Source organism: Centrocercus urophasianus, unplaced genomic scaffold (assembly GCF_019232065.1).
Source record: "Centrocercus urophasianus isolate 14NV4802_14NV808 unplaced genomic scaffold, USGS_Curo_1.0 seq_36, whole genome shotgun sequence".
Classification (NCBI taxonomy): Eukaryota; Metazoa; Chordata; class Aves; order Galliformes; family Phasianidae; genus Centrocercus; species Centrocercus urophasianus.
The window spans coordinates 5,203,090-5,220,239 of NW_024884933.1; the positions used below are offsets into that span (position 1 = coordinate 5,203,090).

A 17,150-nucleotide genomic window follows, 5' to 3' on the forward strand; every position below is an offset into this window, starting at 1 on the left:
ACATCCGTGAACAGCCCAAATCACCAAAGCAAAGCATTTTTTTCTGGGCCCAGCTTTGCCTTCTCTCAACCACTGAGCTGGCTGTGCCTCCTGGTCAGCCGCTTCCACCCTGACAGTGTGTGCCAGGGAAGGCAGTCAGAGAGGTACAGGGTCAGAAATGCTTTCTGCTGGTTTCGTGCTTTGTTACTGTATTACTGAATTGAACCAGAAAATTTGATCTGACATGTCCAACGTGGCCCTGGTTGGCTGGAGGCCAAATTAGGCTGCTTAGTATCAGTTTGTCTTAAAAGGGATAACATTGAAGTTCACATGCCCAAGTTTCCCTTTGGAATTTACTTTAAAAATAATAATAAAAATTAGGGAATATTATAAATCTTTCCATATGTTTTTCCCCCTCAAAATGTCATTTGCTTTAGAAAACAACAGTCTGAAAGCTTAAGGAAAGGCTTCACATTATATTTCTGGGCCCACTTTGTATCAGTGAGTTTCTTTTCTCTATGGATTTCAGAAAATGCAGTAACAAACCACTTTGCCAAATAAAAGCCTGGTTAGTAACAAGTCACCAAGTTGCTTGGAATGGAAGAGAAATCAAGGAAGAAAATAAGGAAATATTTATTCTGGTTTTGCAGGGTTTGGTTTGAAGTTTTTGATGAGTCATTTACAAAAGATGGCAGAAAGTTGTGTGAAGTGCATCCGTGGGATGGGGTGTGCAGCAGGCAGTGCAGGGGGCAGCGACCCCTCCTGTGACTGAGGCTCCTGGACACCTACCTCTGTGTTTTGAGGAGCAGCAGCATGGATTGCCTGAGAGTTTCATAGTGTGAAAGCGAGAATTTTGGCACTGCTGAAATGGAACCCAAAGATTGTTTTAAGCGTGAGGTGCAGGATGTGAGATCTGCATAGATAGAACGGGGCAGAGTGGAAAGAAAAGTGTGCGAGGTCATCACAGCAGCTCAGGTGTGACTGAGTCCCATTGGTGAGCTGTGGCACTCGGCACCAGTTTGTTAGCAGTGCTGCTGAGCCCTGCGATGGGAGATGAGTGTTGGAGCTGTGTGCCCTGTTGAGCACTTGTCTCCTTTCCCCGTTTTTTCACCTTGTTTTCATCTCTTTGTGGGGAGGGTAAAACCGTTTCCCCCCGTGCACACATTTACTGCTTTACTCCTCGCAGCATCCCACGCTGTCAGATCGGTGCTGGCTCCTGGCAACAAAAGGTTAAGCATCCTTCCCACGTCTGCTGCTTTTTTTGTGCTCTGAGCCCTCCTGAACCTCGGATGTCAGCCTCGATTTAAGAGAAAAGAAGGGTGACGGTGGAGAAAGCTGGAGAGGAGGCACGATTTCTTTAAAAATGCAAATGAGATCATTCTAGTTAAATCTCTCCCCTCCAGCCCCTTCTGAACCCGCCTCTCCCTGAGCCGCTGCTTGACGCTCGGTGCGGGGACGAGTCCGGGTCCGGCTCCAACTGGGAGGTGCCGAGGGGCACGAAGGCAGCGGGTGGAGGGGAAGGAGGCTCTGTGAGCCCCACCACCTGTTGCCGTTCCCATTCCAAGCCCCCTTCCTCCTCCCCGCCCTCCAGCGCTGCTCCCCTCCCCACGCCGCTCACCATCCCCAGTGGATAGGGCTGGGATCGGCAGTCACTTGCCAAATACCTTTCGAATGCTGTCACTAATTCTGCACAGACAGCATCTCTGAAAGCAAGAAACAGATCTGTTCCAGTGCATTGTCCTGTGATTTCTACAAAAAGCATTCAGAAATGCCTTCTCTCGGTTGGGTTGGATGGGAGGTGCCGTAGCCAGTGCCGGAGTCAACCCTAAGTGAGCCTGAGGCTGTGCTGCAAGAATTCTTTGCAAATCCATCGAAGCTGGCATTTAGCACTGGTACGGGCTAATTTTGTACTTGCGGTTACACATATACACACCCATGTCATTCTACTTCATCTGCTACATATGGAAAGCTGCCCCGAGCTCCAGAGTGCCAGGGAATGTTTTACTAAAACCTCCAGACTTGGTTTGATTATGTTGCTATGCACACTGGGCTATAGAAGCCCTAGGAGTGTGCGTGCTGCCAGATGAACTGGCATGAGCTGGATATTCACACTGCTGCCCTGCTTCCATGCAAGGAGCAGGCTGTTCTCGTACATGTCAAAATTTCCTCCTAATTAAGGTGTGCAGAAGGGATGGAATTGCTCTGGTTTCATTGGCCTGGAAGTCAGCTGGGAGTCCGAATCAGTGCAGTTTAGCAACACTGCTTCAGTTCCTCGTGTATTTGGGTAAAGTCACCATTGTCAGGTGTGAATAACAATTTGGAGAAGCAGTCTCAGAATTCCCAGCTTAAGATGCCTTGAAAGGACTGGTTTTCAGAAAGCGAGATGCTGACCAGTGAGGTCCTAACCTTCTATCACCATCCAATCCTCTCCTTGAAGCATTCTGGGCCTTCAAAATTTTGCCATACAGGTGTGTCTGTAAAAGGAGCATAACTGCTTGTGTACAAAAACTGAAGTGAGATGTTGGGCTGGGAAAATGTAACGATGTAAAGATGAGCTACTGGTGGTTCTTCAGCATGGTTCTGCCACCTCACTCAGACTGATGGAAACACAGAGCTCAGAACTGCGAGAAGAAAGACGAGAAGATGGAAGAGAAAGCGAGGCAGTGTATTGCTCTTGTGATTTGTAGCCATGGAGCAGAGCAAGGTCCAGAACCTTCTCCCTCCTTGCCGGCAGACGAGTTTGTACTGGCAGGGCTTCAAGCTGGTGTCCCCAGTGCACCAGTTAAACCAGTAGTTACCAATTTTTTTGCAAGCCACTCTGGGACTATAGGAATTTTATTCCTTCACAGTGTTGAAGGAAAGGGGTTTTGCTTGCCAAAGGGCTTTCTTATGCTTGGGGATGATTTATGGGCCAAGCTGAGCCACTTGTGGAAAAGGCAAAGCAGCTCTTGGCAGCACCCCCAGAATCCACTGCAGCTGTGGGGTAGTGAAGTCATCGGCATAACAACCACTGCAAACAGAATAACAAAGTCTGTTCTGTTCTCGTTTAAAATAATCTTTCCAGTTCAGCAGCCACATTAAAACTTACCTTTCTGCATACAAAAATAATAAAAGGCAGATACTTCTTTGCAACATGGTGTGAATGTCTCACATTTCTGCCTGTCACTCCTGCACCACCTACGCTTTACCTGGGTGTTTTAAATGGAGGAATGAAACCACGTTATGTTGTAATTTGTGCCTGTCCCATGTTTTCACTCCTCTGTTGTTCCTAAGAATTAAAAATGCAGGAAAAAGTGATGTTTCTTACATTCAGATACAAAATTTGCTTTTACTTTATATCTTGTTTCTAAACTGATTGCAGAATTAATAACTGTCTTTGATTTTTTCTCTTTAGGTCCCTTCAGATCCTCCTGCTTCCAAGAAAACCAAAATAGATGACTCTGCTTCCCAATCTCCAGCTTCTACTGAGAAGGAAAAGCAGTCCAGTTGGTTACGGTCCTTATCCAGTTCATCTAATAAGGTGATTGCTGAGTATTTTGTAATCAAAAGAGAAAATTAGCATGTAACATCCCTCTACTAAAACCAGAAGAGTTAATGTGAGAAAGACCTTGCCCAGGCTTTCTAAATTAATCACATTTCTATCCTTTTCCTAGCAAGCATTGAGCTATGCGGTCCTCCCAATTTCCTTGCCATCTTCCAGTGTTCACTGACCTTGATTGTGCTGATGGAGTAAGCAATTCCTTCATGCCTTTGAGGTACAAGAATCCTGAAACTCAGGAGCCTCATGTGGTCTGTGCAAACCACGGATAAGTTGTTGGCAAAGAAAAAACGTGGGCTTTCTCATTGGTAGAGTTACCTCTTCCAGTGGAACCTGCTAAGCCAGTAGGCCTTAGCCAGTGGGGGAGCAGCTTTAGAGATAAGCGAACATGAACTTAACCAAATTATTAGTGCCCTGTTGGGAATAATTCTTTTTAAAGATGGTTTGTACTTATTTTTTGTTCTCCTCCTTCCCAGAGCATTGGCTGTGTCCATCCCCGTCAGCGCCTCTCAGCTTTCCGGCCCTGGTCCCCTGCTGTATCAGCAAATGAGAAAGAGCTCTCAAGCCATCTTCCTGCATTGATCCGAGACAGGTAAGGAGCTGAGGGAGGAATGGGGCTGGCAACCGTGGAGAGTAATTGGTGAGCAAGTTGCTTTATGTTTGCTGCATTGCATTGTTTGTTAGTTGTTAGCTCACCAGTATTGGAATAAAAAGTATTTGCAGCTGCAGTGTTCTAATTAGCAGAAAGGAAACAAAAATATTATTGGCGTTGTGCGCACTCATTAATCGCGTTTGTTAAGTAGGCTCCCTTAGGTGAAATGTACCATAAAAATCTGAAATGATGGCTGCTTCCATGAACTTCAGATGATTTTGGGGATCAGTTATCAGAAGTTCTGAGGCTGTGTAAAGATTGAGTTCCTCTCTTGGGACAGTTGGTAGGAAGCAGCCAGCCATTTCCAGGTGACTGCTGAAGCACTGCCTGGTCAACAGGCTGCCAGCCCTGCTGTGCCCCTCCTGTGCTGGCAGAAGAGGACGGAGGTGTGAGGACAGCAGCACAGCCTGCCCATCGATGGCACGTGGCTGGGGGAGCTCATGGCAGGAGAACCTGGGGGAAACTCCTGGTGTGAGCCCTGTCAGAAAGCAAGCTGGTGCTGTTAGCTGCTCTTGAGTAGCAGCATGATTGAACTGCTGCAAGAGTGAGTCACCATCCGTAACAGGAGGGGCTGCTGGTGTCACAGAAAGCATCAGGGCAGTCACACGTTCCCTTGCCAGCCTTCATAGCTTTCAGTCTGAAAACCCTTGGTGCCAGATTTCTGCCTCAGGGTAGTGGTTTCTTTGGAAAGTTTGATGGAAGTTGCCAGGTGTTGTAGTGATGTTGGGGAGAAAAGTTTTGCTGCTGTGATGAACAAGTTTCTTAGATGGTGTGGGGGTTTATTTAAAAAAAATAGGGAAAAAAAAAAGAGGCCTACTATCATATCCTTGCCTTTAAACAGAATTGTTGAAGTAGGCTGGGAGAGAAGGGCTGAGCAAATATCAGAGTAGGCCTTTGGGCACCTGAAGTCTGGAGAAAAAATACTTAGACCTTCAGCAAGTTCCCCTGTTTTAATAGGTAACTGAAGATACTTTGTATTGTACATGCTGAGTTGAAGCTGCAAGGCCATCTTTGATGCCTTTCCTGCTACATTCTTTCTATTTAATGTTACAGTATTACTTTCTTTAACATAGTTATTTTTTAATGCGGTTTTATGTGCAAGTACTCAGATGCATTCTGTGTCAAGAAAGCAAAGGTGCACAAGGATACACTTCTTGTCTGCTGTGGCCTTTGTAGGGAAGCTGTTTCCAAGCTTACAAAACATTTATGGATAGACAGAAGTAAAGAAGTCCAGTTAGGAAAATCAATAATGCACAAAGACTGTGAGGAAACAGCATCATTTCTAGACTCTGGGAGAGCTTGGTACTCAGAGTACATGATCCCTCCTGACCTGGATGGGAATTAGCAGTAAAAATCCCCTCCACATTTAATCGAGTACTTAACAAATAGCCAGATTCTTAGCTGGTGTGAATCGGTGGAACTTCACCATCACTCCAGTTCTTGCAGTTTCAGTGTAACGCACGGATTGGGAAGGCTATAAAGGTCAGGAATATGACTCTTTTCTCCTTCCTTTTGCCTCCCCCTCTCAAGCAGTTTTTACTCCTACAAAAGCTTTGAGAATGCTGTGGCTCCCAACGTGGCCCTCGCACCTCCTGCCCAACAGAAAGTTGTGAGCAATCCACCCTGTGCCACAGTGGTGTCCCGCAGCAGCGAGCCGCCCAGCAGCGCCGCACAGCCACGGAAAAGGAAACATGCTGCAGAGACCCCGGCCGTCCCAGAGCCAGTGGCCACTGTTACTGCGCCTGAAGAGGATAAGGAATCGGAAGCAGAAATTGAAGTAGAAACCAGGGAGGAATGTAAGTGTATATCTGCCTTGTTTTATTTGTGCTCTGTTTTCCTCTGGTTAACCTCCAGGAGTTAGCTCACAACGCACAACTCTGTTGCGTTCCAACATGATTCTGGAGGCCTGATATCTCAATGGCACATTAAGATACAGTCATTGGTACTAATGAAAAGTTTGTAATAGTGAAAAATGAGAATGGAATGTAAATTGAGGGAGTGTTCTCCTGGGGCAGGAACAGAGGTGCATCAACAAAAAGTATCTGAACCACAGGGGTCCACAAACCAAGAGATTTTCATTAAAACAGACAGCCTTTAGTTAAAGCAGGTAAGTGTTGTGCAGAGGTGAACATAATGGATGTGTAGTTCAGAGCAAAGTCTTTGTGGTGTATGAACACGTAGCCCACAGCAATGTACACATACTTCTAAGCATGGAATTTTATGTCAGCCAGAGAGTGCAGTTGTAGTTTCAGAGCTACATCCATGCAGCTCAACACATAAGGCAGGGATCAGGAGTTGGAATGCTCTTAGACAGTACTGACATCTTGGGCCCCTCAGTGAAGGATGAAGATGCTACTGTTGCCTTATCAATGTATCCTTTAGAGAATCCTGCTGCTGATCTCAGTATGTTCAGTCCATACCTGCTGTGTACAGTTTTGGCAAAGTAAGAGGGTCTGCCCACTGAAAATGTCAGGATCATGTGGATTTGTGATGTAAGACAAGATCACAATTAAAGCAAATAAGTTGGTTCTCTAAGATACCCAGGTTTGCATTTTCATCACACCTCAAAGTATAAAACGAGTATTTTCTTTCTTCCATTTTTTCATTGACTACTGACTGTCTCCTCTTTAGAAATGGGGCTCAGCATATTTTGAGTTACGTTTGTTTTCTACATTTTTTTTTTATTAATTTTAGATGTTTCTATTTTTCAGTCACCTCCTCCTTATCCTCGCTCTCCTCCCCATCCTTTACTTCATCCAGCTCTGCAAAGGACATGAGCTCACCTGGGATGCAAGCCCCAGTCCCAGTCAACAGTTCATATGAGGTTGCAGCACATTCTGACTCTCACAGCAGTGGGTTGGAAGCTGAGCTGGAGCACCTAAGGCAGGCCCTGGACAGTGGCCTAGATACAAAAGAAGCCAAAGAAAAATTCCTCCATGAAGTTGTTAAAATGAGAGTGAAGCAGGAAGAGAAGCTAAATGCTGCCTTGCAAGCCAAACGCAGCCTACATCAGGTAATGTTGAAGAATAGCTTTCTCTTATCGCTGTCTGCAGATGCTCTTCCAGATAGAAACCATTAAGTTGTCTCATGTTAGAAAGAATTGCCTCATTTTTCCCAAATAGCAACAGCCTTTACTGGAGAACGTTTTGTAAATTCAGCTGGGAAACCAAAGTATACAGGAACCATTCTTACTTTTTTTTTTAAGCTTGCCACCTGTTTTTGCTTTAGAGGATAAATCCATGGTTACCAAAATCAACATTTTTCTTTTACTGAAAAAATCTTCTATCCCAGCACAGTTTATTTTATTTTAATTTCACTGAACTAGAAACATCTCTGTCATTTTGGAGCTTTTACTCATAGTTTAAAAGATTTTCAAAAGTGCTGCCATTGCCCAGCTGCTGGAGGGAGGGGTTCTTGGGAGACGCCTGCCCAAGCTGTCATGAAGAACTGAACTGCAGCTCTCCTGCTTCATCCAGTGGAGAAACTCCTTATTTCTGTAAATCCCAGGTGCATCAGGAAGTAGTCAGACAAAAAAAGTTGGAGATAATGTGGCCATTATCAAATCACAGTGGCTGCACAGAATGGTGGGTGAACTTCTATTTTATTGGAGATAGGGCAGAATTAGGACACAATAATGCAAGAGAGCATCAGATTAGAAGCTTTGCCTGTCCTCTTTGAATATTGTTTGTGGAGCTGGAACCAAGCTAGAAGTGTAATCCATGAGATAGCTGTGGGGTGTCAGCTGTAAAGCAGGGCCCAGGGGACAGAGCACTGGTATCTGTACCATTGGTCAAGAGCAGATGGATGCAGTCTGGCTTTTCTTTGAGGAATGAAACGGAGGACAGCAGCTCAGGGACATAATTTGTGTGCAGCATCACTGCTATGTTAAAAACTGGAAAAACAAACAACTCAGAGTCAAGATTTTCTACTAGCAAGTAAGAGGAGGTGAAAAAGTCAGATTGTGAAGTGCATAGATAGGATCACAGAGTTGTAATGAAATTTACCAACTCAGATTCTTGCAGAGCTTTGTTACAGCAGAGCTCCCTGTGCTGAATACTTCTTATGTGCAGATGGCTTGTTCTGTGCAAGCTGCAAGCCAGGTCCTGGAGAAGGGGGACTGAGCACTGTCTTTTCCACAGAGCTGCTTTTTTTGTTCTTCATCACTTTGTGCAAAATCAATCACTTCATTCCTTTGCATTTCAGTGAATGTGCTTCATGTTATGCATTTAAAATTAAAAATGTTTATAAGTATTTAAGTATATATACTTGAAGCTAACTGCTAAACTTGTTAACTACATACACTGTATAGTTAAGGTAAAATAGGAGTTATATCAGGTAAGTAAGTGATGAAGCAGCAGAACTGAGCTTTGAGGCATTAAATCCAGCACGTGGTAGAAGAACTTATCCTAACCATCCTTTTCCATTTGGGCAGCTGTGGGCTTCCAGTTCCACATACAGAGCAAATACATTTGTGCATGCTTCCAGAGGCAGGGCTGAGCTAACAATGGCCTGGATAGGAAGTGAGATTGTCAGAAGAGTGAATTTCCCATGACCCGACTGCAGTGGTACTTAACAGAAACATGCTGCTGTGAGGGTTGTGTCTGACAGGGAGGAAATGCTGCTTCTGAAAAAAAAAAAAAAGAAAAAAAAAAAGTTCCTAATTTAACCATTTGGGAGACTGGCCTTTGGTCAGCCATGTTTTTCAAAGCATGCTGAGGGACTCGTCTTCTAACAACTTTTTGACAACTTCTGAGAGAGGTGGCAGTTCCCAGAGCAAAGCAAAGCACAGTCTGCACTCAGTTGAAGGTTTTAGCCTGGGATTTCCCAAGAGCTGTGACAGAGCAGCCTGCTGGCTGGGAGCCAGGAGAGGTAGGGCTGCACACCGCTTACCTAAAGCAGAACAGAGTTCCTTTCCATTAGAAAGAATATTCACAATTTGCTTTTTCTCAGGCTTACCCAAAGTATTCTGGTGGGGGTTGACAAAATGGATCTGCGTACGGATTTCTTCAGCAAGCAATAAGTTTCCTTGTTCAGCTTTGCTGCACACAAAGAACATTCACAAACAGCACATATCACCACATTGTGCCTCTTTGCTGTCTTCAGTTAAATATGGCATTTGCACTAATTCAGCCTCTGCCCCTCAGTTCTCACCTTTACTGCTGGTGTGTTGTAGGAGCTGGAGTTCCTAAGAGTGGCAAAGAAGGAGAAACTGAGAGAAGCAACAGAGGCAAAGCGCAACTTGAGGAAAGAGATTGAGCGTCTGAGAGCTGAGAATGAGAAGAAAATGAAGGAAGCCAACGAGTCTCGGATACGGCTAAAGAGGGAGCTGGAACAAGCCAGGCAGATCCGGGTTTGCGACAAGGGTTGTGAAGCTGGCAGGCTTCGGGCCAAGTACTCTGCCCAGGTAAGACCTCAACACTGACAGCAAGCAAACCCACTGATTGTGCACTTCTCAGCACTAGATTGTGTCTGTATTTTCTCAGATGCCAACTGGCCTCATTTTGTCTAATTTGATGAAGTCCAGCTCTTATCTATATAATGTCTGTGTCCCCATCGTGTCAATTTACATCCCTGGTCCTAATTCAGGGCTTACTAACTTGCCTGAACTTCAGTTCAGGTGAGTTCTGCCCTGAACTTCGCACATTTGTCCATTAAAAATAATGTTTACAGGCAACTAAGACAACAAGACTAAGACATTACTTCAGTTCCACTAATACTCTGTTGGCTGTGCCAGTGCTCAGAGATCCATTTCAGTACAGTACACAATAGGCAGTCACTTCAGGATAGTTCCTGGAATGCAGGAACATGCCATTACATGTAAGGTGTATGCTTAAAGCTTTGAATTAAAAATCCTTCCCTGCCCTTTCTTCACCAGATTCTTATGTAAGAAATTATTTTACTGTTTATTTAAAGCAACCAAAGTCCAGCAGTGACCCAAGAGCTCAGGCTTCGTGTCCTTAAATCACCTTGTTGTGTCTTGCTGTTGCAGGACATGTGGGATGCAAGGCAGTTCACTGTTCAACCTCTGAAATAACCCAGCCCAGCAGGCTAAGCTGAGTTAGAAAGGAAATCCAGGAGGCTGCCCTGAGAAACAGCACTGAAAAGCAATCCACTGCATGCCCTGCCTTCCCCTTCCTCCAAAAAAAAGAATCCCAGTTCCCCAGTAATACATTTCCTACAGAAGAGCATGGTCCCATATTCACAACCCACACCTCACATACAGAGAGCCCCTGGCCTTGATAGAGATTTCAGATGACAGCCTTAAGGCCATTTCCTTGCTGCATCGTAAATAAGAGGCATGAGTCAGGAGTTAGCCACAGAAAGTTTCAGGAAAATGGGGCACACTTGCCTAAATTTAAACTGCTGCACACAGGAGATGCGTGCCACGTGCAGCTGCCACACAGTATCATCATACATTCGCTTAACTTGCCTACACCTGTGCTAATGGTAAAGGGAGTTCTTCTAGATCACATTTACTGTAGCTGTGTTTCTGCTGTGCCTGCTGGTAGGTGTACACACTTTATGAAGGCACTGCTATGCCCAAAGCACAAGATACAAATACTTGATGTGGTTACTTTAAGGAAGAAGGAAAAAGGAAAAGAAAAAGCAATAGAAATCAGAAATTTGTCTAACCCAGGCTCTCAATAACGGGAAGGGGAGTGGTTCACTTGTTACCACTGTGAGACACGTCTAACTGGAGACCAGAAGCAGGAAATGATGTGGGCTTCCTCTCCAGCATCACAGGATGTCTCACTGATAAGAGGTGTCCAGACTAAACATAACCAGATTGAGAACGGCTGCTCTGGGCGTTACCTGCAGCTCACTTCCACTTTAGCAGGAAAAAAAAAAACCCAAAAAAACCAAGGCAACAAGTGCAGATAAGTAGAATTCCTCACAGGCTGAACAGAGCTTTGAAAATCCACAGGTGCCTCTTTACAGTTCCCCACGTTTAATGGGAGAGGTTTAACAGGTTCCTATTTGTGAGGGTACTGCAGCTGATACAAAGAATACATCAGAAGTATTTAAGAATTTCTAAGCTAAACAGTTTGTGTAATGCACTTGGATAATTGCAGAATAGCGTATGGAAACAAAGTAGGGAAAAAGAGAATTCTTTTCCTTACCTCCACTTTGGTAGTTTCATGTCTGGTTTTTCTTTTCTCCAGATTGAGGACCTACAGGTTAAGCTTCAGCACGCAGAGGCTGACAGGGAGCAGCTCCGAGCTGACCTGATGCATGAGAGGGAGGCTCGAGAACACTTGGAAAAAGTAGTCAAGGAACTTCAGGAACAGCTGTGGCCTAAATCAAGCAGTCAATCCAGCAGTGAAAACACAGCGAGCAACATTGAGAATTAAACCACCACGTCGTCTCAGACAGACAGAATGACAAATATGCACAGTAAGGGAGGATGTGTGGGGTATGTGTGTAAGTGCATGTGTGAGTAGTGGTGTCCTAACACACAGATCTATGAATACGGATTCTTATTAGTTGGAAGGCAAATGTTACTCTTTATAACAGAAGCACTGAATTACGCCTCTTTTGGTTTTTTTTCCAATCCATATAGCACAACATCTTACTGTGCCTATAAAACACAAAGTGTTTGTAAACAAAATACTTCTAAGTCCACAGCAAATTTTCTACTGGCAAACTCCAAGCAAGCAGCATCGTCCAACTAGAATCAGAGAAAAAGGCAAGCATGGCAGTGTTTTTATGTTGCCCTTCTGCCTGTCGGAACATTTTGGAATTTAAAAACAAACTTTTCTTATAAGCTATTTAAAGTAATTCATTACACAGACTTGGTATTAAAAAAATTAACAAGATTTTTTATAATGAACCTTTAAAAGCAAAACAAAAACCTTTGATGCACAATTTTTATGACTCTTTAAAGGCTTTGGGATTCTTAACGCAGAAGCCCTTTGGTGATGATGCCATTTCATTAGCAGTTTTCCAGCCGTCTAGGAAGCCATCACAGTTTTAATCCTGTCCTGTGGTTGTATGAGAATTTCAGAGTGCTTTTCAAAGTTGATTTTTTCCTTAGAAACAATCACCTTCATTTCCTGTCCTGAACACAAGAAGAAAGGAAGATGCAGGATTGTAAGGGTGTGGGGGGGGCAGGAAGAGAAGATGGACGCTTCAGAATTACAAACCCAGCCTTACAGACTTCAGTGTTTCAAATCACACCATATTTTCTACAGAAATTAATCTCATTAATCTCATTAATCGATGTGTTCAAAAGACTCACTTCATCCAAGAGCACTTCAGCTTTAGGAAAAGAAAGAAGTAAAGGAAGGAAATGGATGATCTGTTAAGTTGGTTGAGAAATAAAGCAGAAGATGTGTTTTGAAGTCATTCTGAAATCTTCGCGTCAGCTTTCGGTTCTCTGGAAGACTCCTCTTTGTTGCACCATCTTACCATAGAATTCAGTATTTACCTACTTTTATTCTGAACTGTTTGTCAGGATTTCTGTGCCCAAGGAGAGTGCAACATCGCATTACTGGATACTACAGAACAGAAGAACGACACTTTTGCTGCTGTGAATAAGCCTACATCTTTTTTAAAAGAAAAACTTCGTTTTTAAAAATAGAAATTACTTTAATTTTGGGATCCAAGCCGCAGCCCCGGAATAAAAATGCAGCATAGCATCACTTTGTCTTACTCTTACTGTCATTGTCGTCGTCGTTAATTTTTTTTAAACTGCACTTTGTCAGAACATCACTCTGCATTTTATTCCAAATTTTGGAAGTTTACAAGTTAAGCATTCTCGATTCTACTCTGCAGATGTTAAAATCATCACCACCATTTCCACCACGCACCGTCATTTCCATGTGTGCAGAAGGGGAACTCAGTGGGTACAGAATGCTACCAAGCACAAAGGGTTTCACAGCTGTGTCTGTCGAGGCTGGGAAGTGCTCAAATTCAGTTGGTGCTTTACTGAATGACAGAGAAGTTATTTTCACCCACACACACTCACCTCTGATACACTCAAGCTCAGTGAAAAGTTGATCTGGGGCTGCAGTTGTGCCTTCCAGCTCATTTTTCCTCTCAGCATCTTCTATAGGCAATGCTGACTTTTTTTTTTTTTTTTTTAAACTTTAAGAATAAAAAGAAAAAAAAAAAATTCCTATGCATCATCATACCCAGAAGTTATTCTAAACAAAGAAATGTATTTCCAGTAATCTTTATTTGCTTTTGGACATTAATGCAAACTATGTAAGCTTAAAAATTATTTCCCTGTAGACAGAAAGCGGCTTCCAATCCTAAAATTACAGTATTTACTTACAGTACATTAGAGGGTTTTTTGTTGTTGTTTTTTTTTTTGTTGTTTGTTTGTTTTAAACAAGAGCTGTTTGCTTGAAACCATTATAATAACCATTATAGTAACTGTGAGCATTAACAGAGAAGTTCATATATACGTTTTAGGTACAAAAAGAAGAAATATGAAAGGAGTAGAATTACTGGGACAATGTAGAACTGTTGGGAGCAAGAAACAGTGACAGCAAATAAATGACACAAACCTGCCTGGTTGTGCAGGGCTTGGCCCTGTGCGTGGGATGCTGGAGCCTGAGGCTGGATGCAGAACTCCTCTTCTAAAGTGCAATGCAAAAGGATTTTGATTATGCTTAGGCAACGTTGTTGGGTTTTTTTAATGTGGGTTTTTGTTTTGTTTTGTTTTTTTGCTTCTTTGTATGTTTTTTTTTTTTCTCTGCAATTATTAAATCATATGCATGGAATTAAAGTCTCTGCCATATGTATATTCATTAATGGGCATTATTACTGTCTTATGTAAAGGGTTTATTTTGTTATGCAGTATGCATAAAAATGTTCTCAGCCTTATGATTTCCAGATCTGTATTATTCACTGATTTCTTCATGGGAAACTGAACAATTTTAGCTTTAGTTGATCATTGTGCATTTCAGAAGTCTCCCGTTTGCTACGTTTTGCTGCCGTGTCAAGAAATTACACATAGAACACATCTGTTCTCACCCCAATATCAGATTCCTGAAATCTGCTTTTTCAGATACTGTTGTTTTCCTCCTGCTGTGACTCACCCACTCATGGGCAGCACAGCCCTCTCCCTTTGCTTTTCCTTCCAGGAGCGGCGCCCACTGACCTGTAGCACATGGCACTATTTATTTCGTGTCTCAGGAAGGATAGTGACTCACTGCCACAACTTCTGTGCATATGATGCTTTTACCCTCCAACATCAATGAATTCTGCTTTTTTTTTTCCCCCAAAGAAAAAAAAATTAATAAGAAACATTTTTCTTAGCTGTCAAACCACCATCATCATCTTTGTTTCTCACATAGATCAGATGAGATTTGCAAGAAACCTTTCTAAAATGAATTACATTATGAATTATGTACTATTGTTAGAAAAGCACGGCTTCTTCTTTTGCCATGTCTTACAATGAAGTGTAAAACGTGACTAAATCACAGCATTTGAAGTTAAGACTTATTAGCGTTTGATTCTAGGGAATGGAAACATCCTAGTAAAAAACGTCTGCAAAATCAGGTTTACAAATCATTGTGATTGAATAAGGTGCACAAAGGCTGACAGCAACCCCTTTCCACCAGCAGTTAATTGACAGGGGAGTTTTTACAGGATAGGAACTGTAAATCATTGTGTGTCTTTCCTAAGTACGCTTTTGCAATGAAATCTTGATACGTTCTGCAGAAATAATTATTTTCTAATTCAGAATTCCTGTGTATGTAATTTATTTTTACAGTAATTCTGTCAGTACGAAGCCATAGAGACGCTTTCTAAAAACGTCTCTCCAAGCGGGGGGAGCCTTCAGGGGAAGCCGTGCTGGAGGTGTGGAGGTGAGGGGTTCTGTGTGTAATTTCTGTGTCTGCTGCCCTGCCGTGGGGCAGCTCTCATTCACTGCTCAGTCCGCAGGTGTAGGAACTGTAGAGGCCATTTCTCACTCCATCTGCTCTTTAGTTTCCTTTACGAAGTTAAAAAGGGAGAAGAGGTGTTTCACACAGGCTGTTGACTCTCCCTGTAATTAAAAATATATTACTTGTATATTCAGTTTAATCACTCATTGTTTCTATTACTGAAAGAAGACTTAAGGAAGGGAAAAAAAAAACCAACAGCAATAACATTCATATCTTTGGAGCAGCTAATAGTATAACATAATATTCTGCTTTTCAAACAGAACTAGCCAATGTAAAAAAACCTTAACAGTAAATTCAACATGTAAATACTTTTTTTCATTTTACACTGTTGTATTATAAGTGTATATGGTGTTTACTTTTTCAAAACTCTTTCTTACCTGGTAGCTGTCTTGTTTTATGAGTTGTGTTTTTAACTAAGAAGAACCTTTGCTGTCTGTTAGGAAAAACAAAACCACAAAAAATCTTTTTGCGAGTTTCAATGGGGGTTTAACCTCCCTCCATCATTTGCATTTTATTTGTCCATGTTTTCACTGTAAAGTATTTTATTACCAAAAGGTTGATTTCTCTTTCTGTTCTGCCCTCCCCTCAGAATCAGCCCAGATGTTTTAAGACTTTTTTGTTGGTTTGGTTTTTTTGTTATTGTTTTGGGATTTTTCCTTTTATTTCTTTTTTTTTTTTTTAATGAAAAATCACAGAAATGACATTTTTTCAATTGAAGAAAAATAAATCTATACATTTATAATAGCCAATAGCATTTCAGCACATTTTTGTTATCCTGGTCTCTCCTATGCTGCTGCTAATGACAATATTATGACTTACTCTACTATTCTAGAACTATTTTTATGTAAGTAATGTATGCTTTCTTGTTTATAAATGCCTGATTTAAAAAAAAATAAGAAAAAAGCTTGGCATATTTATCTATTTCGCTGTGTACCTTGATAGTCCTTTTCCACCCCCTTTTCCACATCCCTTCCCCTCGAAGCAGATAATATTGTAAAATAAAGGACTTTATGAGATTATGTATGAAAATAGCTATGCTTATATACCACAGTGACTGAATGTACAGTGTATAGACGCATTACCTAAAATAAAATTGTTTGTCCAGAAAAAAATAAATAGATATGCAATGGTTTTTGAGTTTTTTCTGCTTGCAGCTGGGCCCTCATTGTTCAGGACAGATGTCAGAGACGTGAGAGATGTCCGGAAAGGTGTGAGGGATCTGTGTGTGAGAAGTCAGGACTTATCAAAGCAGTCTAATTTAAACACTACAACAGGCAGAAACTCTGCTATGCAAACGCACACACACAACTTGTTCAGATTGTCATTTCCCTTGTGACAGTTTCCCAGGTGACAATATATTTACCTAGAGCAGCAGCAGAGGTAACAGCACCAACACCAAACACTGCCTGGCCTGGGCAGGCACCAGTGCCAGCTGTGCTTCCTTTCCTTGAGCCTCTCAGACCCAGCAGATCAAACAGACGTCCCTGGGCAGCAGCAGTGCTAACAGAACGCCAGACTCACCTGGAGATCTGCAGGCTGGAGATGTGCTCTGCCTTGTGCTTAAGGAGAGGTGTGGAAGAGGTGAGGGCTGAGCACGAGCTCTGCGTCCTCAGCAGGTTCCCTGTGGGGCTGCTTGGCTCAGTCTGTTGTAGCTGCGGAGAAACAAACACAAAGCTCGTGACTAACATGGGCCAGATGTCTTCACATGGCATGAGCCACCTCACAAGTCTGATGACAGAACAATTTATTATTATGTGCTAATAATACTATATGTATATTTATTGCATGCGTGCATATAGATCTGGACGAGTCATATTCTGTCAAACAGCAAACTTTTTTAGCCTGCAAGCCAATTCTTTGTGTTCCAGTTTTGAGATCATGCAATGTAGCCATGCATTCATCTGCTACACACCCACACACCCTAAAAAAAAACACAAAACCCCTTCTGCCTATGGGTGGAAGTGGCATTAAATTGTCATAGATGCTGGAGGGAAGCTCGGATTTCCTGCCATGGTTTATCTTTTTTAGCATCCAAAAAAAGAAAAAAAGGCTGACTGCTTTAAAGGCTCTCAGGCCCACAAGCAAC

At 42.6% G+C, this 17,150-nt stretch overlaps 1 protein-coding gene across 4 annotated transcripts in view; it reads left to right on the forward strand.

Annotated features, from left to right (window-relative positions):
• SKI (SKI proto-oncogene) overlaps positions 1 to 16,195 on the forward strand; it is a 96,679-nt gene extending 80,484 nt beyond the window's left edge. For 2 of the 4 annotated variants that reach the window (XM_042831503.1, XM_042831505.1), the window contains 6 exons: positions 3,374 to 3,499; positions 3,994 to 4,109; positions 5,700 to 5,965; positions 6,881 to 7,182; positions 9,343 to 9,573; positions 11,333 to 16,195. In XM_042831503.1, coding sequence (XP_042687437.1) covers positions 3,374 to 3,499; positions 3,994 to 4,109; positions 5,700 to 5,965; positions 6,881 to 7,182; positions 9,343 to 9,573; positions 11,333 to 11,521 — 1,230 coding nt within the window. In that variant the 3' untranslated portion in view covers positions 11,522 to 16,195. The remainder of the gene's footprint in view (positions 1 to 3,373; positions 3,500 to 3,993; positions 4,110 to 5,699; positions 5,966 to 6,880; positions 7,183 to 9,342; positions 9,574 to 11,332) is intronic. The other 2 variants (XM_042831504.1, XM_042831506.1) reach the window with 1 other exon arrangement.
• The last annotated feature ends 955 nt before the right edge of the window (positions 16,196 to 17,150 follow it).